The sequence below is a fragment of the Pseudorca crassidens genome, chromosome 3 (assembly GCF_039906515.1).
Source record: "Pseudorca crassidens isolate mPseCra1 chromosome 3, mPseCra1.hap1, whole genome shotgun sequence".
Lineage (NCBI taxonomy): Eukaryota > Metazoa > Chordata > Mammalia > Artiodactyla > Delphinidae > Pseudorca > Pseudorca crassidens.
The window spans coordinates 160,310,568-160,332,554 of record NC_090298.1 but is presented as its reverse complement, the minus strand read 5'-3'; the positions used below and the strand labels follow the sequence as shown (position 1 = coordinate 160,332,554).

Sequence of the window (21,987 nt, the reverse complement as noted above, 5' to 3'; positions counted from 1 at the left end):
AGAGCTGGTAGACATCTGCGCTGATTAGAATGTCTACAATATGTTGTTAAATTGAAAAAGAAAATTGCTGAAAGAAATCCGGGTACAATTTGATCCCGTGTTTATGAAATTAAAATGTGTTGTGTGGGAGAAAAAGAAAAAAGCAGGTTGTAACAGAGTTTATGTAACACGAATCCTCTTTTTCAAAACATGTATATATTTGTACCAGGCAAATGGGTAAGACTGAAAGGTTTGTCACTAAAAAGTTAGGAGTTGTTGTCTCTCAGGACGCGTGATTTAATTTTGCTTTTTTTGGTTTGCTTAGCTGTATGTTCTCATGTTTCCCCAAGGATCACACACCATCTGTTATTTTGTAAGAGCCTAGGGTATATGCCTGCACACCCTAAAAGGGCTTGAGAATCTTGAGAACCCTTATTTGATGCAGAAAATTCAAATGCTGTTGAGGGTGGATAAATGCCCCACCTCCCTCGCCCCTGGGGTGGGACCACTCTGAGGTGCACGCTCTATGCTGCCCCCACCCCGCCGAGTCAATTGCTCACTGGCACCCCCTGGAGGGCTCCTTCCCTCTGCCTCACGTCCCCACTGCCATCAGGGTTTCCTGGGGTCACCTCTCGGATAATTCAAATCCTCATCTTGGGGTCTGTTTTCTGGAGACTCCAAACTATGACAGCCCTGCTCTTCATTCTGTTATTTGACCCCGCAGGATAGAGTGAGGTTGACCATCTGTCGTCCCCGGGCTATTTTGGGGAAGTTTTATGGGGCACACTGGAATCCCGGGGTCTCACTCCCCCCGCCGCACCTGGTTTCCTCCCACATCTTGGCCTGAAGCGGAGGGGTGGGGAATGTGGGTGGTACATAGGTTGTGAGCAGAGCATTGGGCCAAGAAGGGAACACAGATGTATGTGAAAACCAACCAGCAACATTTAATAAAAAAATAAGCAAGTTATCCGGGACCCGACCCGGACAGCAGTTAGTTATCCCTCAGAGAATGAGGCACTACTGGTGGGCTCTGACATTCGTTTCAGGCTGAAGACACAGCGAGTCCTCCAGCCTGTGCCGGGGGACGTTCTGCCCAGGCCGTGGGTAGCGCCCCAGTGCAGCGGAGCCCACGCGAGGCCCCAGACGCATGATCCCACCAAAGGCTTGGACAGAGGAACCCCACCGAGCAGGCAGAGACCACACCTGACGTGCAGGGCAGGGAGGTCAAACAACTGAGACCAGGAGGGGGAATGGGAGACCCCGCCCCCAGCTTCACCCCTCACCCCCTCCAGGGGGGCCGGGTCTAGCAGGGGGGCCTTGCATGAGGACATGAGGCTGCTGGAACCCATGGCTGCCCCTGGCAAGGGAAGAGCCAGCCCCTCTCCTGGGCGGTGGACAGGGGATGTTATCTGCACACGGCTCGGGCGACGGGGGGGCGAGGGGAAATGAGGAATCAAACTCAGTCAACCCCACTGGGAGTCCACGAGGTCAGGCACACAGCCAGCACTCAATAAATGCCTGCTGCATGAAGAAACGAAAGGACTCCTTCATCTCTGTTGGTGATCAGAAGCTGACTGAACAGCTGTCATCCTATTTTGTATCACCAGGGCCCAGCACACAGGAGATGCTCTCTGGATGTGTGGGGAAGAAACCACTTAGGAGTGAAAAGCACCTTGTTTATCTTCAGCCCTAACACAAAGCTCAGCTCCCCGCACACAGCAGGCACTCAGCAAATGCACCGAGTCAGTAAGGACTTTTGTGTCGCAAGTACCAGACACAGAGTACGTGTCTGAATACGTGAAAGTTTACCTCACTAGTCCCAGAGCCTGGAATGGTGCCCCGCATACAGTAGGCACTCAATAAATACTCGAAGGAATTCAAACAGTGAATGTGTATCACCTGCGCCTGCTTCTTGATGGGGGATCAATAACGCTTGACGACTGGACCCATCACCGAGGGAGGGAATAATCATGCCTCATTCACTGCCAGAACACAGGAACCTGGTACCCAGTAATCGCTTAAAGTGTTGGGCGCACGAACTGCTACCACCCGATCCACCTGTTCCTGGCATACAGTAGGCACCTCCGTTAATGCTGCCTGCGTGCACGTGACTGCTGAGCATGGGCTGGCTGGACGCCGCCCTGTGTGGGGAGCCCTCCTTGGCCTGCCAGGGGTCGTCCCCGGCAGGCGTGCGGGGGCCGGGCCAGCGACAGGCTGCTTTGGATTCATGGCCACCGCCCCTCAGAGCTCTCAGAGCTCATCCCGGGCAGCGCTGTCCAGGGGGGACTGCAGCACGTCAGAGTTCTTGGCCTCGCGGCTCAGGGCCTGCTGCTCGCGCATCTTCTGGGATTTGGCCCGGTCCCAGTCGGTCTTGACGTGCTCGTTGTTCCACACGACCGAGGTCTCCGTGTCGCTCACGTACCCGTCGTCCCCTGTGTAGTGTGTGGGGTAGACGAGCAGGGGCTCCACGGAGAAGGCGCGCAGGTCCCGAGGGGAGAAGTGGGCCTTGTATTCAGACCTGCAGGGGAGGAGGGGCACGGGGGCCGCGGTGGGTTGGGGGGTAAGAGGCGAATGGAGACAGAAGTGGGTGGCAGGGGTGGGGGGAGGGCGATGGCGAGGGACCAGATGGAGGAAGAAGCAGGCAGAAGAAAAGCCACCTCCCTGGGATCCACGAGCCTCACGCCCCCACCCAGGCCAGCTCCACAGCGAGACCCCAGCCCGCCTGCCCACCGCCACCCCCTCTCACACTGGGTGCTTGTCGAACATGACCGGCAAGAACTCGTCCACGGGCAGCATCTTGGAGAGTGGCCGGGCAGCCAGCAGCTTGCGGGCGCCTTGCAGGGAGATCACGTAGGCCAGCGTCCAGTACGAGTAGTCGGCCTCCACCAGGTTCCTCACGCGGGGCACAGCCTTTTCTGGGTGCTCCACCTGCATCCGCTTCCGGCCCACATAGCTGGGGTGCAGAACGGGGGCCCAGTCACCTTCCTCCCGCCTGCCCACGCAAGAATGCTGACGCAGAGAGCCCCGGAGCCCCTGTCAGGCCCTGGGGGGTGGGGAGCGATGAGGAGGCCGGCGTGACTGCACTGGGGTGAGAGCAGCCCACAGGGGCCTGGGGCCACAGGGAGGGCAGTGGGCTTTCTCTGAGGGCACGAGGGAGGATTTGGAGCTGGGGAGGCTGTGCCACGGGAAGGAGAGCGGAGCTGAGAGGGGAGCTGCTCTGGGTTCAGAGGGCTGTGAGGCAGGCGGGCAGGAGTGAAGGGGAGAAGCTATGCTCCTATCGACAGCACGGTCCTGAGTCTCAGGCCCAGAACCCAGGTCAGGGCCCCGCACGTGGCGCTAGGGGCAGGGGTGGGGTGGCGAGGATGAACCAACCCACCTACATGAGACTCCAAGGGACAGTTCCAGAAATAGGCTGGCCGTACTCTACCTAGCACTGCTCTGAGACCCAGGCTCCCGTGGGCGTGGCCCACGCAGCCAAGCCCCCAGGCTCGGATCAAACCCACCGCAGGCCACACTCCAAGTTCTTTAGCCACGTCCCCAGTCTTCCGGGTCAAACCTTAGCCTTATTCTCTACCCCACAGGCTCCAGTCAAGTCTCCAACCCCTGGACGAGCTGGCAGGCTTCCACCAGGTCCCTAGACTTCTGGGTCAAGAACAAGTCCTCCTGCCAAGCTCCCAAAAGTTGGCCCAACATATTAACCTGCAAAGGCCCTCCGACCTAGAGGCTCTGGGCCACACCTTTGAGCTCTGGCCCCTCCCAGGCTCCACTCACATGAGGTCCCAGTCCAGACCCTCCCGCTCCACATCCTGCATAAGGTTCATTAGGCGCCTCTTGAAGAAGATCTCGAAGCGCAGGTCGTCCTCGAACACGAGTGATTTCTGCAGCCTGCGGTCCACAACCTGAGGGAGGAGGCCCTGCTGAGATCTTGGAGAGATCAAAGCCAGGCCTGACCCTGAAGCCAGTTCTGCTTAAAAGCTCTGGGGCATCAGGAGAAAAGCAAACTACCCCCCGCACACACACACACCACCACCACCAATTGTTGTTTGTTTTTTTTTTTTTGCGGTACGTGGCCTCTCCCGTTGCGGAGCACAGGCTCCGGACGCGCAGGCTCAGCGGCCATGGCTCACGGGCCCAGCCGCTCCATGGCATGTGGGATCTTCCCGGACCGGGGCACGAACCCGTGTCCCCTGCATCGGCAGGCGGACTCTCAACCACTGCGCCACCAGGGAAGCCCACCACCACCAATTTGGATCTACCTCCTGGCCCAAACTTCCTCCTCACAACTTGGCAGCAGAATCCACAGCCTCACCTCAGCCTGGCTGCTCCTTCCCAACCCAGGGCCTGGGCGTACGCTGTGCCTTTGACACAGAGCACCCTTCCCCCACACAGCAGCAGGTAGGTTCCCTCTCACCCTTCTGGCCTTAGCTCACCTGTCACCTACTCAAGAGGTCCTCCCTGACTATCACCCAAAGCTGCCAGTTGAGGATAATTCATAACCCTGGGCCTCTCCTGTAGTTGCCTCTCACTTATTTCATTGCCATTCATTTCTTTGTGGATTCTCATCAGTCTCCCCACCTCCCAGGGCTGTGAGCACCCTGAAGGGGGCTGGGTCTATCTTGGTGGCTGCCGTGTCCCCAGCACCAGCATCAGGCTGGGCACACAGTAGGTCCTTGACAAATGTTCCCAGAATGAATGAACTAGCGAATCTTCACAACTGCCCCTGAAGTTGTGACTCCATCATCTGGGGAATCTGAGGCTCAGATTGGGAAATGCCTTCCTTGCTCACAGAGCTCACCCCTCTGAGAGGCAGGGCTGGACTTGAACCTGGATTCCCTCTGGCTCTACAGCTACCTGGACACCGCAATCCCTGCCCCATGACCTCCATGATGAATATCAGAAAAGGAGGGCAACCTGGCTGAGCACCTGTCGCCTCAAACACCAAATGCCCCATCTGGCCTCACGCCTGCTGGTCCCAGGTTCCAGTCCGTGCCTGGCATCCTCGCCCATCATAACCTTCCCTTCCAAGGGTATGTGATGAGCCTCTGGGGCTAACGGGGTACCAACGTGTGGGGTCTGCATTAGTGATCGTCGCCATGGCTATTACTCCTACTAGTAAGCTATGAGCACGGTGCCCGGGCTCTAGCTATTTGACAGTGGGTGCACATGAAGAGGTTTCTCCTGGAGGTCCTGGGCCTCAGACCCTACCTGTTTCTAGAGTCAGGCTTAACCCTCCCCGGACTCAGGCTCCACGTCTGCACAGGAGAAGGACAGCAGCTCACCCACCCAGGGTTCAGGTGACACATTCACTAAAGAGAGAGGACTGTCTGGGATGCAGGCGATTCCCTCCTTGAGCTGTAAAGAAGGCTGAGGAGGGGGCTGCCCCGCTGCGGGACCCACCTCTTTCCAGATGTTATAGTGGCTGAGGAAGCAGCCCAGTTCGCCCTTGGTGAGGGGCCGCCCGTGGTAAGGATCCCGGTAGCCGGGCAGCATCTGGATGCCCAGTGCCTCTACCTGGCTAGTGTTCATGGCTCTGCAAGGGGGGACAGGAGCGGGTCAGTGGAAGACTCTCTCTGCCCACAATTCCACCATTAGCGACATTCCCCCTTGCCACCCCGCCCCCCAACCTGCACACCCCTCTTGGACCCAATGTGGGCTGCCAGGGCGTGGTCTACACTATGTGCGCAGACCTGCCAGCACCCCGCGCAGGGTCAGACTCACATCCGCTCCACAGCCGCCACCCACCAGGTCCACATACCCACACGTGGAGCCGCCCCTCCCCCACCGGGGTGGGACTCACTTGCCGTCCACAGCCTCCACCAGCCGGCACTCGATCTCCTGCTCCTGCAGCGCGCGCAGCATACGTTCCCGTCGGTCCTGCCGCCGCTTCAGGTTGATCATGAAGACCTGTGGCCCAGAGCTTTGGTTGGACCCTCCAGGTCGGCCCCCGGCCCCACCCCTGAGGGAAGGCCCAGCCTACCTCGTCAAAGCCCATCTTGTCTGGCGTCTTGGTGGGCACCGAGATGAACCGCGAGGGCTCCGCGGATGGGTGCTTCACTGGGCGGCAGAGAGAAGCCGAGGGGTCACGGGGGTCATTGGGAAGTCGGGGGGTGTCCAGCCTCTTTACAACGCCCCCTCCCCACCCTCTGCGGGGCTCCCTGCCATCCCGAGCTCCTCAGCTTGGTGCTGGAAACCCTGTCCGACACAGCCCCGCTCACAACATCAGTGCTAGTCTCTCTCCTCCGCCTCCTACCCACTCTGGCTGTTGGCACTGCTCCAGACTTACCCATCCCCCATTCCTTGGACCTGTGCACATGCTGGGCCTCTACTGAAATACCCTTCCTTCCTCCCCTCCTCCCCCTGAGTTATCAGCTAAGAGGACTTCTGGGACGGGGCGGGGGGTGGGTGGGTGGCAGCAGAGGAGTCTCCTGACCTCCCCAGGCTGTCAGGTACCTCTTTGGGGGTCCCCACAGCGCCTGGGCTTCCGTCAAAGCCTGATTCTGCTGTCCTACCTCCCCGGCTCCCTGATTATCTCCCATGAGCTCTGCCAGACGGATACCAGGTCCGTCCACTCACACTGGCTCCCTACGCCCAGCACACAGAGCTCGGCACAAACTCATAAACTGAACAAAGGAATGACTTTCCTCATCTATAAAATGGGCTAATAAGTCTCTCAGAGGTTTATGTCATGATAAGTTGCCATGAAATCACACACATTGTTTTGGGTTAAACTGTATCCTCCCCAAAAAGATACTTTGGCATCTTGACACTCTGGTACCTCAAAATGTGACCTTATTTAGAAAATAGGATCTTTAATGAGGTCATTAGCGTGGGTCCTAAGCAGTTTGACTGGGGTCCTTATAAAAATGGGAAATTCAGATACAGAGATACACACAGAAGGTAGACGGTGTGAAGACATACAGGGAGAAGATGGCCATGTGACTGGAGTGACACAGCTACGAGCCCAGGTATGCCAAGAATTTCAGGGTGTTCGCGATCGTTCCCCTTTTAGCTGCTGTGAGCAGTGCTCAGACCATATCCCCGGGGCCCTGTCTTGGTACATCCCTGACGGTTTCCCACAGAAGGATCAGATTCAAGGGGACTGTGAGCCTGGTGAGGCTCCTGGTCATCTACCAGGCTGGCCCAGAAAAGGCGAGTGTGGCATCCGCCTCCCCAAGAACAAAGGCCTTGTGTGAGCTCAAAGGACAGACACAGGCCCCTCTGTCTGGGAGAAGCCTGGGCGAGGCCCAGGGTCAACCTGGCACCTCCCACCTCGCAGCCTGGGCCTCCTCCAGGGACACTGTGCCCCGGGGTTTCTTCCTATCCAGGGCCCGTCACAGCTCCCTGCCACCCCCTGTCCTCCTCAGGGGAGCCTAGGACCCAAGGGCAAGGCTTTGGGATCTGAAGACTCAAATTCAAATCCCAGGTGCCCTTTCCCTCTCTTTCTCAGCCTCTGCCTGCCCGCTTGGGTGTGGATGGTGAAAGGACCTGCTGATGGGAAGTGGGGGTATCTTTTCATTCTTTCTTATCAGTTCTGGGAAAATGGAGCATATTAGGTCTAGAAGGAGCAACACAATGCAGCCTTTCCAGAGAGCCACGTCAAAAAATGTAACATGGGCTTCCCTGGTGGCGCAGTGGTTGAGAGTCCGCCTGCCGATGCAGGGGACACGGGTTCATGTCCCGGTCCGGGAGGATCCCAAATGCCGCGGAGCGGCTGGGTCCGTGAGCCATGGCCGCTGGGCCTGCGCGTCCGGAGCCTGTGCTCCGCAACGGGAGGGGCCACAACAGTGAGAGGCCCGTGTACCACAAAAAATAAAAAATAAAAAAAATAACACCCCTTAGACCCATCATAGGGTGAAGAATTAAACTTGACCACAGAGAGGTCTGGCCTTTGCTCCCAGATCCTGGGAGGCTGGAGCCCTTGGAAATGTCTTTGTTTATCTCAGGGCTTGGGCCATACCGGGTATGTACGCCAACAGTCTGATTCAGGGTGGAGGTCTTGGGCTACTTGGTATTGGCTCAGTTTCTGCAGGGCCTGGAGATGGAGGTTAGCCATGTGGCAATCATCTGTATCTGTGTGTAGGAGCCCCAGTAAAAACCCTGGACATGGAGCCTTGGGAAGCATCCCTGGTTGGCAGTACACCATGCACGTTTTCACATACTAGTTCTAGGAGAAGCAAGCACTGTCCATATGACTCCACGGGAAGGGACAGGGACAATAGGAATCTCTGTGCTTGGAACGCTCCTGGATGCTGCCCCGTCACCTTTTCCCTTTGCTGATTTTAATTTGTGTCCTTTGGCTGTAAGAAATTGTAACTGTGAGTATAACAGCTTCCAGTGAGTTCTGAGTCCCTCTCGTGAATTATCAAACCTGAACATGGTCTTAGGGACCCCAGATTTTGCAACTGGTGTAAGAAGCGAGGGCAACCTTGTGGATATTCCCTAACTTTGCACCCACTGATGCATGTCTAGAACTCTCTCGCACATGGCAATGTTGGGGAAAATGGGAAATGCCCCCCATGCCGCTCAGGAGAAGACTGGTAAAGTGACACATGACACAGCCAAGAGTGAATAAATCTGTGGCTGAACATCTAAATGGAACACTACGCAGCAAGACGAGAGAACGAGCCACACGCAGCAGCCGGTGACAGCACAGACGCGGACACTGGGCAGGAGACACCGCACTTGCACAGCTTGACTGATGTGAAGCACAAAAAGGGGAAAAACCCGTCAGCTGGTGGAATCACAACAGTGGGGAACCCCGGGGAGGGCCAGAGCCTGGCCCGTGTCTGGTGACAAGGATATTAAAAGCAGAGAACGGCGAGCTCCGAGAAGGAATGCAGGCTTCCTCGCTGGTTTCCACATACCTTGCCCTACGCACCTCTTGCATCTGCCTGTCTCTGAGTTGTTTGCTTTTAGATAAGGGTATTTTTTGGTTGTTTATTTTTTAATTGGGCACAGATTGATCAATAAAAACATGATAACACTGAAAAAAAATTTTAATAAAAAAATTAAAAAATAAAATAAAAACAATCATCACGCTGCCCACATATGACCTGTCATTGCTGTGTATGCTAAAACTCAAAGAACAGGATTTACACTGAGCCAAGTTTATGGGGCCAGCTGGGAAAGACACCCCATAGTCCATGAGCAGGTAGGGTAGGAAGTTGCTGGATTCCCCACACACAGAGGGCAGCACTCTGAGCTTTTCTGTAAGCCTGAAATTTCGTTGTAAGAAAGATTTTTTTCTTCTTTGGGCCATACCGCGTGGCTTGCGGGATCTCAGTTTCCTGACTAGGGATCAAACCAGTGCCCCCTGAAGTGGAAGCGCAGAGTCTTAACCACTGGACCGCCAGGGAAGTCCCGAAAGATTTTTGAACACATGAGAAATCACATACACAGCCCGGGGACAGGTACCCACACAGAGGTGGAGAAAAAGGTGGTTTTCACTAGAACTGTAAGGAAGGATCTGCACAAATATCTGAGACCTCCAGACCCTCCTTCCGTCTGTTCTGTGTGATTTGCTCTGGTGCTTGAGAAACAGGAAAATATTCACGCTTCTGTTGTGCCTTCCGTTTATAACGGCAGCGTAAACAGTCTTCTGGCCAAAAATAACGACGGAAATATATGTGAAAAGTTAAACTAGGAAAACTATGGCAGCCTGGAGAAGCTTCTCGGGGTCTGCTCGCCCACAGGAGTTGGCAAGAGGCAGAGACCCACTTCTTAAGACTACAGCCCGGTGGGTTTGCCAGGCTGAGCGTGGGCAACTACATGGGACAGACACTTGGGGGTTGCGGGGGTCTTCACCCTGATGACCTTGCAGCCTCCAGGTGTCACCTCAAAAGACCCCAAAGCCCCCACAAAAACAAAGGCTGGGTGTCATTCCACCTTCAGCCACAAGGGGGAGCCACAGCCAGAAACGGATCAGAGCCGGGCGGTGGGGGGCGGGGGGGCGGCACGGACTGAACCTCAGGGCAGGGGCCTGGCCCTCCAAGGCCCTCTCCATCTGTGCAGTGGGAGGTACAGCCATGCTGATTCACAGGCCTTCACAGGGATGTGGTCAGCACAGGGCAAGGCCCCCATGGAAGAGGACGCCGTACCACTGTCCGGTTGCTTCAGAGACCCTCAGCCGGGGCAGAATCCCCTCCTCAAGCAGCATCAATGGCAGCTCGGCCCCAGGCGTTCAGCCCACCTCACCTGAGGGACAGCTGCTGCTTTAATAGTCTGCGGATTTATTTGTATACGTGTTAGAGAGACGTGAGTTTGCAACCGCGGTAAAAATATGTAGTCTCCTTTTTAAAATGTATTCAAGTTAAAAAAAAAAAAAAGTGTCCGTTAAGACAGATATTAAACAAACAATAGTGGGTCTGGACGTTGGCAGGGACATGAGTGACAAAATGGCCCGAAATGGCTGTGTCCTAGATGCTGCCACGCACAGGCAGAGTCATCCGTGAAACCTGCTGCCCTCACTGCTCCTACACCCTCCATGGCTCCTGACTGCCCCGGGGGAAAAGGCCCGCTCCTCAGCTGAATGTCTGAGGCCCCCGTCCTGGCCCTGCCTGCCAGCCCTGCCCAGCTCACCAGCCCCACTTCTGTCCCGCCGACCTCACCTGTTTCCTGAGCTCACAGCCCCTCCAGCCTCCCGGCCTCCGCGTGTGCTGCTCCCTCCGGCTGCAATCCTCTTATCGGCTAACTCCTACTTACCCTGCATCTTAATGCCACCTCCGCCAGAAAGCCCACCCTCATTTCCCCGAGCACGCCATGCACAGCTGCTTGCAAGCCAGCACTCTGTGAGAGGGGGGACAACCGTCCACTTGTTCATGCTGGGTTCCCAGTGCCCGGCAAAGAGACTGGCGCCCAGCAGACACTCAGTCAGTGTTCACAGATGCAAGATGGCAGTGAGAGGGAGGCGACTCAGCCCTCCCAGGTTGGCGCAGGCAGACTCACCCATGACCTCCAGCTGCACGTGCATGAAGCTCTCGGCCTCATCCTGGAGGGTGCTGTGTGCCCGCAGTGGCACCGGCAGAAAGCCATACACCTCCTTGTTGCAGACGTACATCTGGACCTCTGGGGCCAAGGAAACAACAATCAAAATTGAAAACAGAGCAGTAAGGCAGTGGAGGCAACCTCTGAACAGAGCATAAGCCTCACAGCCCAGCATGGGGCCAGGGCGTAAATGGGTCCAGCTGTTCCCAGCAACCGGCAGAGAACCCCTTGGCGCTCCATCTGGGAATTGGAGCCAGAACAGGGGTTCGCAGTGCCAAAAAACTCCAGAACTGTTAACGAGCGCCTCGCACCAGTACTGACTCAGTCCCTGCAGGATTCCATGACAAAGCAAACCACAAAACTGCGGGTGAACAGTAAAGATGCACATTTATGCAGAAAAATGAGATGCGGTTGGACAAACCATGAGTTACATTATCTCTGTGTTAGTCCTTTTCTGAATGGTTTCAAATTTTATAATGAGTATGTATCTTTTTCTAAAGTGATAAACCCAACGAAAACGATTTTCACTGAAGGGCCAGACAGTAAGTATTTAGGTCTGTGGGCCAAACAGTTCTGTCTCAACAACTCAAGTCTGCCTTTGGACCGTGCCCAGAGAGGGCGTGGAAGCTCTGCACCCCTTCCCCCAAACCTTGCCCCGTGCGTCTCTTCCTCCGGGTTGTTCCCCAGTTATATCCTTTTATAATAAACAGTAACCTAGTGAGTAAACAGGTTTCCCGAGTTCTGTGAGCCGCTCTTGCAAATTAGCAGAACCCAAGGAAGGAGTCGCGGAAACCTTTGGTTTCTGGCCATTTGGTCAGAAGCACAGGTGACACCCTGGACTTGCAATCAGCATCTGAAGCAGGGTGGGGGACATAGTTTTGTGGGACTGGGCCCTTAACCTGTGGAATCTGAGGCTATCTCCAAGTAGACAGAGCCAGAACCGAGTTGGAATTGAGCTGAATTCTCAGATACCCTGCTGGGGTCCCAGAAATGCTTGTCGGTGTGGGGAATACACCCCCACCTCCAACCTACACACATAGGAATTGGATCCAGGAACCCAAAAGACATTCTTAGCTTGCATCCATACGAAAACAGATAGTGGGCCAGATCTGGCCCGTGGGACATACAGTTTGCTGACCCGTGGTTTAAAAATAAATGACAGGTCAGCATATGGCTATGTTTTCTTCCTCTCTAAACTTTTTTTTTTTTTGCCCGAAGTATACAACTAGGGAACAATTATGCTCAACCACAGATATCTGGGGGAATACAGGAAAATATCAAGATGGAAATAACTTTCAATAAGCAGATCTTAAAGACCTGGGGAGTGAAGCCACCCAGCAAAGCCAGGGCTGGAGAGAGAACGGGTCCTGGGGATATCATCTGAACACCTGGATACAGCTGCACCTGAAGTCATCGCTGCACCCTGCAGTTCTGGTTCTGTGAACCTTCTGTGGGCTCAGCACTGGTCCCAAAGAAGCAGAGAGAGACACCCCATGATGGCAAATCCCCTGTGGGCTCACCTGCCTGTTTGCAGGAGAAGGCAAAAACAATGATGTCATCGAAGGACCAGGTATAGTCAGGGTGGGGAGGGTAGAACGCCAAGTTCCTGGAGGCCGCCTTCCTCAGGTCAATCAGGAAGGTCGAGTGCACCATGGGGACTGCAAAGCAGCCCCGGCGGTCCCGCTTGCGGATGGGGATGTAGGCAGGCGTGCGCTTGTAGTAGCCCTGTGGGGAGGTGGGCAGAGTTTTGCACGGGGGTTCCTAAAGGTGAGGCTGGAGGCCCAGGACAACAGGAGGCACAGAACACCCGGAGAGTTAAGATTGGGTGCCAGTTTGTGGCTATGGTGCGTATTCCCTGAGCACAGGGCTCTGAGCAGGGCCTGTCAGTCTCCAACCCCAGGGCCTCAGTTGCTGGGCAATGGCACAGAAACCCAGGGAAACAGTCAGTCATTTGCAGACCCAGCTCAATACTTCTGATCAGAAAAGCAGCATTTGAGAAAGGAAATTAAAAAACTGAAAAAGGGACTGGATATTTGAGATCCTTTGATTTTAAAATTAAACATCAGAAGTGGGACTTCAAGAAAGTCGGGGGGGCAATCTTTTAGAAGTTTTAAAAGCTTCTGGAACAGTCCTCTCCCTTCCTCCTATCCTTTACGAACTGGAATTGTTAGCATATGACATTTAGATTTCTATGACATACTTTAAAATATAGAAACCACTGAATTATTCACTTTAAAATGGTGAACTTTATATTTTGTGAATTACACATCAATTCAAAACAAAAAGATAGGAGGAGATAGGATGGGTCAGCATCCTGGCTCTAGCCACCTAGCCCCCTTCCCCTGGCACAGCCCTGCTCCATCACCGGCCCCTCACTCTCCCTGGCTTTGCCTAAAACCCCACCCTCATCACTGGGTGGGACAATCAGAGCCTGACATTTTCCTGACTTCAGTAATTGGTTCAGGGGTAGGAAGAGACTGGACAAGGTTCAATCAGAGTAGACTCTGGCTGAATGCTGCTGAGCTCATTCCCCAGGAGTTTGAAAATGAAGCCACGCAAGGGATGGAGGAAGAGGAATATTGTTTGAACACCTGGATCGAGCTGTGCCTGAAGTCCTGTCCTGGCATCATCATGTCATAGCTATGTGAGCGCAGGCAAGTCACTTCCTCTCTCTGCATTTGTGCTTCTGCCTCAGTAATGGGTGTAGGGGCAGGGGGCACACAGTCGTAGACCCTCCCTCAATGTCTATTTAAGGATTATCACAATAGTGTTTATCAAATGCTCACCCTGAGGCAGTGTGAGGCTAAGTTAGACTCCAAATCCAGCCCCCAGCTCCCCCAGGCCCCTGCCCTACCACGGTAACCCCCTGACCTGGGAGGTCATCCCACACCAGAAGTTGGAGTATGCAGCCCGGGAATCCAGCATGGGGGCCACCACCGTCTTGTTCTCAGCGATGAGCAGGGTCAGCGTGTCAGGGTTGAGAATCAGGTTGTCTGCATCCACAAACTGTAAAACACCCGACATGGCATCAGTGTGGGCCGCGAGAGTGAGCCGGGTTAGGCCACAGCGTGGAACAGCTGGGGCAGAGGCCGGAGCCCTGGGGAGGGGGGCACCTGGAATAGCACGTGCGGCCCTGGAAGCCACCTGCTCCTCAACCGACAGCTCTGCCCTAAGTCACCAGCAGGGTTACGTTCACACAATGAAATACACGACACTGCAAGAGAAGGGACGGACCACACAGCACGAAGCGACACAAATGGGTCCCACACACGGTGCTGGCGAGCCACGGGAAGTGACAGTGGGTGCATCACGTGGCTCCTTTTTTTTTTTTTTTTTGCGGTACGCGGGCCTCTCACTGTTGTGGCCGCTCCCGTTGCGGAGCAGAGGCTCCGGACGCGCAGGCTCAGCGGCCATGGCTCACGGGCCCAGCCGCTCCGCGGCATGTGGGATCTTCCCGGACCGGGGCACGAACCCGTGTCCCCTGCATCGGCAGGCGGACTCTCAACCACTGCGCCACCAAGGAAGCCCACGTGGCTCCTTTTATGGGAACTTTTAAGATGGGCAGCACTGGTCAGTGAGGAGGACAGTCGGGGCTGGGAGGACCACACTTTTTTCTATGTAAGTGAAGGGCCAACAAAAAAATTCCTAAAAATAGGATCTTTACATAAGGCTTTTTTTTTTTTAACACCTTGAATGTTGGGGTAAAAAGATGATAACTTGTTTGCTGCAGCCTGGAAGGAAACTCACCAACCCATGAACAGGGTCATCATGGTGGGGGGTGCCTGCTTGTCCCCCCAAAACCGTTATGTCACCAACACCTTCCAGAAAGGCCACACCAGAATATTCATGGCAGGGTTGTTCATCACACAAACTGGGAACGACCCAGGAGTCTAGCAGTGGAGAATCAGCTACAGAAACTTTGGCCCTGCCCTGCTGTCCCTTTGCAGAATGTGTCGAGACAACTGAAAAATCAAGCCACAGAAAACAATTAGGTAAGGACGTTCCTGTCTACCGGGATGTGAAAACACACCCAGCATGATATATTATACAACTATTAGGATGTGGGGTTTTTTTTAATGCATTTGGTCCACAGATATGCTTTCTGTTACCCATGCAGGGTTTTTCTGTGTTTTTTTTAAATTAATTTATTTATTTTTGGCTGTGTTGGGTCTTCGTTGCTGCGCGCGGGCTTTCTCTAGTTGCGGGGAGCGGGGGTTACTCTTCGTTGCGGTGCACAGACTTCTCACTGCGGTGGCTTCTCTTGTTGTGGAGCACAGGCTCTAGGAGTGTGGGCTTCAGTAGTCGTGGCTCGCAGGCTCAGTAGTTGTGGCTCCCAGGCTCTAGAGCGCAGGCTCAGCAGTTGTGGCGCACGGGCTTAGCTGCTCCGCGGCATGTGGGATCTTCCCGGACCAGGGCTCGAACCCGTGTCCCCTGCATTGGCAGGTGGATTCTTAACCACTGCGCCGCCAGGAAAGCTCCCCATGCAGGATTTTTAGAACGTATGAATCACTTGCCACAAACAAGAGCAAAACCCAGAATCCCTGCCTTCTCCAGCAACGTGGGAAGGGCATTCCCACGCGGCAAGCCCCTGCTGGAGACGGGAGGTGGCTGCCCCTTGGGACAAGCCGTGCGGTCCTGTTATGTTCCTGCCCAGACCCCTGTGGACATTTGAATTGGTGACCTTGGAATAAGATGCAGTGAAAACAACCAGAACAGTCTGGCAGTTCCTCAGAAAGTGAAACATGGAGTTACGGCAATTCCAGTCCTAGGTACAGACTGAGAGAACTGGAAACGGGGACTCGAACAGACGTCTGCACACCATGTTTATAGTAGCCTTATCCACAGAAGACAAGCTGTGGAAACAACCTAAGCGTCCACTGACGGATGAATGGATAAACAAAACGTGGTCCATCCATACAACGGAATATCACTCAGCCAGAAAGAGTGAAGCGCTGACACACGCTACAACCTGGATGAACCCTGAAAACATCAGGCTGAGTGAAGCCAGACCCAGAAGGCTACATGGCGTATGATCCTGTTTATGTGAAATGTCCAGAGCAGGCAAACCCACAGAAACAGACAGCAGATTAGCAGTCACCAGGGGCTGGGGGCGGGGATGCAGAGTGACTGCTCACGGGCACAGGGTTTCCTTTGGGGCGATGGAAACTAGTTTTGGAAGCACACAGCATGTAAACACACAGCCAGAGAGCGAGCCTCTCTGGGAGGTACGACTACAAGGTATGATTTTTTTCTTTCTTTCCAAGCTTCTTGTTGTTTCTTGTATATTTTCTTACAAGTAAGACCCACAGTGTTTGTAAAAAGAGAAAAAAAGAGGCCATTTTAATAATAATTTAAAAACACGAGACAAATGATTTCACATTCCAATATGGATTACTTAAGTCCCCGAATGCAAAACTATACGGTATGTCAAAAGCTGCTTTGAGTTCGGAACCAAAGCCTTGAGTTCCACCCGGGTTTGCTGAGAGAAAAAAGTGAAAACCACTCAATGTCAAATAATGTAAGCAAAACCCAGGGAAGCAGACAAGGTGGCCCTGGGCTGGACGGTTCTGGGAGGTTCAAGCCCCACCTCTGTCTTCACTGTTTCTGAGACCCCACCCAGCAGGCTGTCACTTCCCTCTCCAAGCCTCCACTTTCCCATCTATAAAACAGTCTGAGAAGCCAACTCACGGGGATCCCAGGAGGAGCCTGTTCCATCCTTCCTCCTCCCAGGAGATGGCTCCGTCCTCCCCACAAGGTTCAGGCCAGGACGTGAGGTCCTTCCGGCACCCACACATCCAGCAGGGCCTGTCCCCTTGGCCTCAGAACGCATCCTGAACCCACAGCCCCATACAGGCCCCCACCCTGGCCTCCTGCTGCCCCCCTCCTCTTGCCCCACGGCAGCCACAGGGACTTCAGGAAATCAGAAATCAGAACCTAGCCCTCTCCTGTTCACACACCGTCCATGGCTCCCCATTACCTTCAAAGTAAAAGTCACATCCCTCCCTTGGCCTGAATAGTCCGGCCCCCACCTACCACCTCAGCATTACCCCCGCCATCACTCCACTCTGGTTACACTGGCCTCCTCGCCAGTCCTTGAATGCCCCAGGCTTGCTCTCTGCTCTGTTCCCTCTGCCTCGGACACTGGCCCCCAGCTCCCGCTGAGGCTGGCTCCTTGGCTCCTTTAGATCTCTGCTAAGACCCCCTCCTAAGGGAGGCCCCCCAACCCCTGGTACCTGTGGTCGTGACCTTATTTGGAAATTGGGTCTTTGCAGATGTAATTAAGATGTAAATTAAGATGGAGTTCATCCCTCCTACACTGTTGATGGGGATGCAAATTGGTGCAGCCACTATGGAAACCAGTGTGGAGGCTCCTCAGAAAACTGAAAATAGAATTACCATATGACCCAGCAATCCCCCTCCTGGGCATATTCCCAGACAAACCTGTAATTAAAAAAGATACATGCACCCCTATGTTCATAGCAGCACTATTTACAATAGCCAAGACATGGAAACAACCTAAGTGTCCATCAATAGATAAATGGATAAAGAAGATGTGGTATAAATATACAGTGGAATATTACTCAGCCATAAAAAAGAAAAATAATGCCATTTGCAGCCACATGGATGCAACTAGAGATTACCAAACTAAGTGAAGTAAGTCAGAAAGAGAAAGGCAAACACCATATGATATCACTTATACGTGCAATCTAAAATACGGCACAAATGAACCTATTTACAAAACAGAAACAGACTCACATATATAGAGAACAGACTTGTGGTTGCCAAGCCGGTGGAGGATGGGGGAGGGAAGGACTGGGAGTGTGGGATCAGCAGATGTAAGCTATCATGCATAGGATGGATAAACAACAAGGTCCTACTGTCTAGCACAGGGAACTATATTCAACATCCTGTGATAAACCATAATGGGAAAGAATATAAAATAAATAAACAAATAAAACAATAATTACTTTTAAAAAAAGATGGGGTTCATAGTGGATTAGGGTAGGCCCTAGACTCAGTGACTGGTGACCTTATAAGAAGAGACCACGTGACCACAAAAGCAGGGACTGGAGTGATGCAGCCACAAGCCAAGGAACACCTGGAGCCCCCAGAAGCTGGAAGAGGCAAGGAAGGATCCTCCCCTAGAGTGCAGCCCTGCCTGCACCCTGATTTACACTGCTGGCCTCCAGAGCTGCAAGACAATAAACTGTTTTATTGCCCGCCAGTGTTGGTGTTTATTTATTGTTTTAAGCCCGCCAGTGTTGGTGTTTTGTCATGGCAGCCCCAGAACACTGATATATCATCAAGTGCCTTTCACAGCGCTGGCCGCCTTCTGGTATTTCCTCATGCAGTTTTGTTTGTTTTCTGGTCACATCCACCTTTCCTGGGACGCTAGGAAGGTGGGGCTCAGCCTGTGTGATCCTCACTGTGTCCCCAGGGCCCGGCACGAGGAGGGCATAGGGAGTGGACGATAGGTATATGCTGATTAATAAATTAAGAAGGTAGAGGCCAAAGCTTGAGGTTTGGCACGTAGATGGAAACCCGCCGCGGGCACTGTCAGGCTGGCATCACTGCATTCAACCTCCATGGCGAACCAGGCTCAGCTGTCAATGCCCTGCCCATCGCACCAGGGGAGAGGACCATGCCCAGGTCAAGGAGCCAGGCTGAAGGAGCTCACAGGAGACCCGTGATCTGTGGGCACGTAACCCAACATTGCATTCAAAACCTCAACCGGCCCCCTCTTCCCAGAGGCCCAGGAGGAGGAAGTGAAAGTCAGGGCTCAGCAGCTCAGTGTCGCCAGCATCCCCCAGCCCCTGCCCCATCCTCCTGCTTCTTGGAGTGACCCAGAGGTCATCATCGTGGTTGCAGAGAGAACTCACATCACTGGTGATGCTGATAAAAGTGGAGATGACCCAAGTGTGCAACTACAGGGGTCGGCTGGGGACACAAAAGCCCACTTGTTCCTGATGATTAAGAATCCAGGTGGCCGAGGATCAAATCCCAGCTCCTCCACTAACCTGCTATGTTACCTCTGACAACTCACTTCCCTTCTCAGAGTCTCAGTTTCCCCTCTGTAAAATGAGGTCAAGGCTGGTCTCCAAATCCCGCCACTCTGCCTCCCCTTGGATACCCCAGACCTTCAGCTAGGGACCCATGGGTTGGCTGGCCAAGAAACTCACCAGGATGTAATCGGCCCACATGTCCCGGGCCGATTTCAGGGCTGCCTGGCGTAACTTCATGATGTGCTCATAGCGTGAGTCAGACCAGTGTTTGGGGCCCTCCTCGTCTGGGTAGGACCTGTGGAGAGGCAGCTGTGATGTGGGAAGCACAGGGCATTCTTGGAGCCCAGAGAGGTTTGAGCTGGCTGAATGTGGGGTGGTCAGAGAGGGCTTCCTGGAAGAGGGGATGTGTAAGCTGGATCTGAAGGCTGGGAAGAAGCAAGGAGAAAATAGGAGAATGGAGGTGTGTCCCCAGTAGGGGGTACAGCATGTGCAAAGGCCCAGAGGGGAGGGGAAAGGGCCTCTACTGCCTTGCAGAGACATTCCTGAGGGTGAGAGGAGCCACTAGGAGAGAAGACCCAAAGACCCCCCAGACTCCTAATCTGGTCTGGGCAGTGGGTGGGTACAGAAATAAATCCTGAAAGAGTGAAAGGAACCGAAGTCCACATCACTCAGGGGCTCATGGGGACGCTAAGCAGCAGAGCTGATGTTGCAGCTGAGTGACACAGGGAACAAAGCAGTGGGCGTCCACCACAAAGACCAAGGAATGAAGGAATTCCAAGTGGAGCGAACGGCGGGGCAAAGGTCCAACGAGAGGCTTATGACCCACTGGTGAAGCTGAGGTGGGGTGAGAGTAGCCACAGCCAGCGCTGAAGGCTGCAGAGCTGGGCTACAGCATCAGGGACTGGGGGCTGGGGGCTGGCCCAGGGTGACGGGGAGTCATGGAGGGTGTGTGAGCAGGGGCACAGCCAAGTCCAGCTGGGGGCAGGGGGCAGGGCAAGGCCTGGCACTCACTTCGGCTCCTCTGCCGGCCGCCACTCCACAGAGTGGTACAAACTCTTCATGGCCACCAGCCATTCCCGAAGCACGGCTGACGTGTTGTCTGAGTTGTGGTCCGTGGCCACCCTGCAGACAGAACGGGCCAGTGAGTGAAGTTAGGGAGACCAAGGCAGGACGAGCAGCAGCAAGGCAACAAGGGCTCCCACGACCTGGCTGGGCCTCCCACCAGCTACACAGCCCTGGGCAAGACACTTCTGCGCTCCGTGCCCCAATTTCCTCATCTGTGACACACGGGGTGAGGACAGGGCCCACTTCACGGGGCTGCAGAGGGGACTAAAACAAGCTAATTTTGGAAAAACACATTAGATGACGTTCGTACTATGGGGCATCAAGGATCTTATAACCACATTCGCTACTAAATATGTGAGATTTAATAAAAATATATATATATATATATATATATATATCATGCAGCCCTGCCCCACCTTCCTCAATTCTCTCCTGTGAGCAATACCACTTTGGAGTGGGCTGTGGTCACTCGTTCATTCAACAAACATTTCTTAAACACCAACTGTGTGCTTGGATTATCCGGCCTGGAGGGAAAAGGAATATTTGGAAGTCTAGTTTGACCATCAGCTGAGAGTTATTCTCCCAAAAGAACTGTTATTTAGTCAACAACAAGGATAGCAACGATGACAATAATAACAGTAATGATAATAATAACCACAGCTCTGGTCACTGATGCCAGGCGCAAGGGCTTCACACTCAGTAACTTGTTCATCTTCAGAGACAACCCAACTAGAATTATATTAGTATCCCCATTTTCCAGATGAAGAAACTGAGGTAGGAAGCGGTAAGTCACCAGTCAGGCTTGTTCATGGCCCTGCCCCATTCTGCTTCTAGGAAGAATCCACTCCCCGCAACCTTCCGCCTTCCGTCCCTTACCCCACCCACCCACTCCAGTAGTCACAAGGCAGGAGGTCCGATTCAGGCTGGGTTCAGGGAGCAATACGGCAGCAGGAGCGTAAAAACGTTCAGTCAGTAGAAGTGCAATGTGGGCCGCTGCAACGCCCCAACTGGTAGTGGGGGCGGGTTCTCAGGCTTCCCTTTGAAGCTGTGTGTGCACGGGCAGTGCGCACGGGTGATCCCGGATATGCCCTAATGCGGGGGCCAGAAGGCAGAACTGTGGCCCGCCCCACCCCAAAGAGGCCAGCAGGCAAAGCGCCGTTCCGGCTGGTGCTAATGCGGCAGGGGGCAAGCAAGCAGGAAGGCACGCGTGGGGTTGGCCTGCCCTGATGGGGGACAGCAAGCAAAAGGCACGCGTAGGGCTGGCCCGCCCCGCCCGGTGCCAGGACAGCGAGCGGGGCGCGGCGTGGACCCGCCGGGATGGGGACAGCAGGCAGGATGCGGGGCCGCGGGTGCCGCGCTCACCACAGAGCTGTGCGGTCCCGGGGGTGCCGCAGCCGCTCGAGCGCGCCCAGCGTGGAAGGCAGCGCGTGGGCCGCGTTGCGCGCCAGCAGCGCGACGAGAACGCGCGGCGCCTGCAGCGGCGACTCGGGGCTCCAGCGCTCCTCTGGGAAGTAGGCGGCGGCGCCCGGCGGGCCCTCCAAAGGTGGCAGCGCCAACAGCAGCAGCAGCAGCAGCACCGGGAGGGGCCGCCCGTGCCCCCGCCATGCGCGTGGGGTCGCCGCCATCGCGCCACGCGTCGCCTTTAAGCCGCTTTTCTGCCGGCGGACGCGGACGGCGCCTTAAAGGGGCCGTGGGGACCCCGCCCCTGCCGCGCGCCTTAAAGGGGAGGACAGCTCCTGGCGGAGTCAGCCGTCAGGGCCCGCCTCCAAACGGCCTTAAAGACACAAAGTGCCTCCTACCCTCCTCAGCGGCCCGCTCGAAGAGACGTCAATCTGCAGGCCTGCCCGGGAAGCCCAGCCTCCCCCGACCCCCCACCCCAAGACGCCGAGCGCTCAGAACTTGGGTCTGTGCGATAAAGCCGTCAGACCTCAGAATCTGCCCTGCCACCGAGCAGCTG

At 54.7% G+C, this 21,987-nt stretch overlaps 1 protein-coding gene across 2 annotated transcripts; it reads right to left on the bottom strand.

Annotated features, from left to right (window-relative positions):
- Nucleotides 1-899: 899 nt before the first annotated feature.
- COLGALT1 (collagen beta(1-O)galactosyltransferase 1) lies at nt 900-21,698 on the bottom strand. 2 transcript variants are annotated; one of them, XM_067733182.1, is made up of 12 exons: nt 21,393-21,698; nt 19,977-20,087; nt 19,143-19,260; nt 13,834-13,968; nt 12,483-12,687; nt 10,924-11,043; nt 5,957-6,033; nt 5,777-5,883; nt 5,377-5,509; nt 3,751-3,878; nt 2,726-2,932; nt 900-2,497 (listed from the first exon to the last, which is right to left on the bottom strand). In XM_067733182.1, the coding sequence occupies exons 1-12, from the start codon at nt 21,653-21,655 to the stop codon at nt 2,230-2,232; spliced, it is 1,872 nt and encodes a 623-aa protein (XP_067589283.1). In that variant the 5' UTR covers nt 21,656-21,698; the 3' UTR covers nt 900-2,229. The 2 variants fall into 2 exon arrangements, with proteins under 2 accessions (XP_067589283.1, XP_067589284.1); XM_067733183.1 differs by lacking the exon at nt 21,393-21,698 and adding an exon at nt 20,916-21,114.
- Between the last annotated feature and the right edge of the window lie 289 nt (nt 21,699-21,987).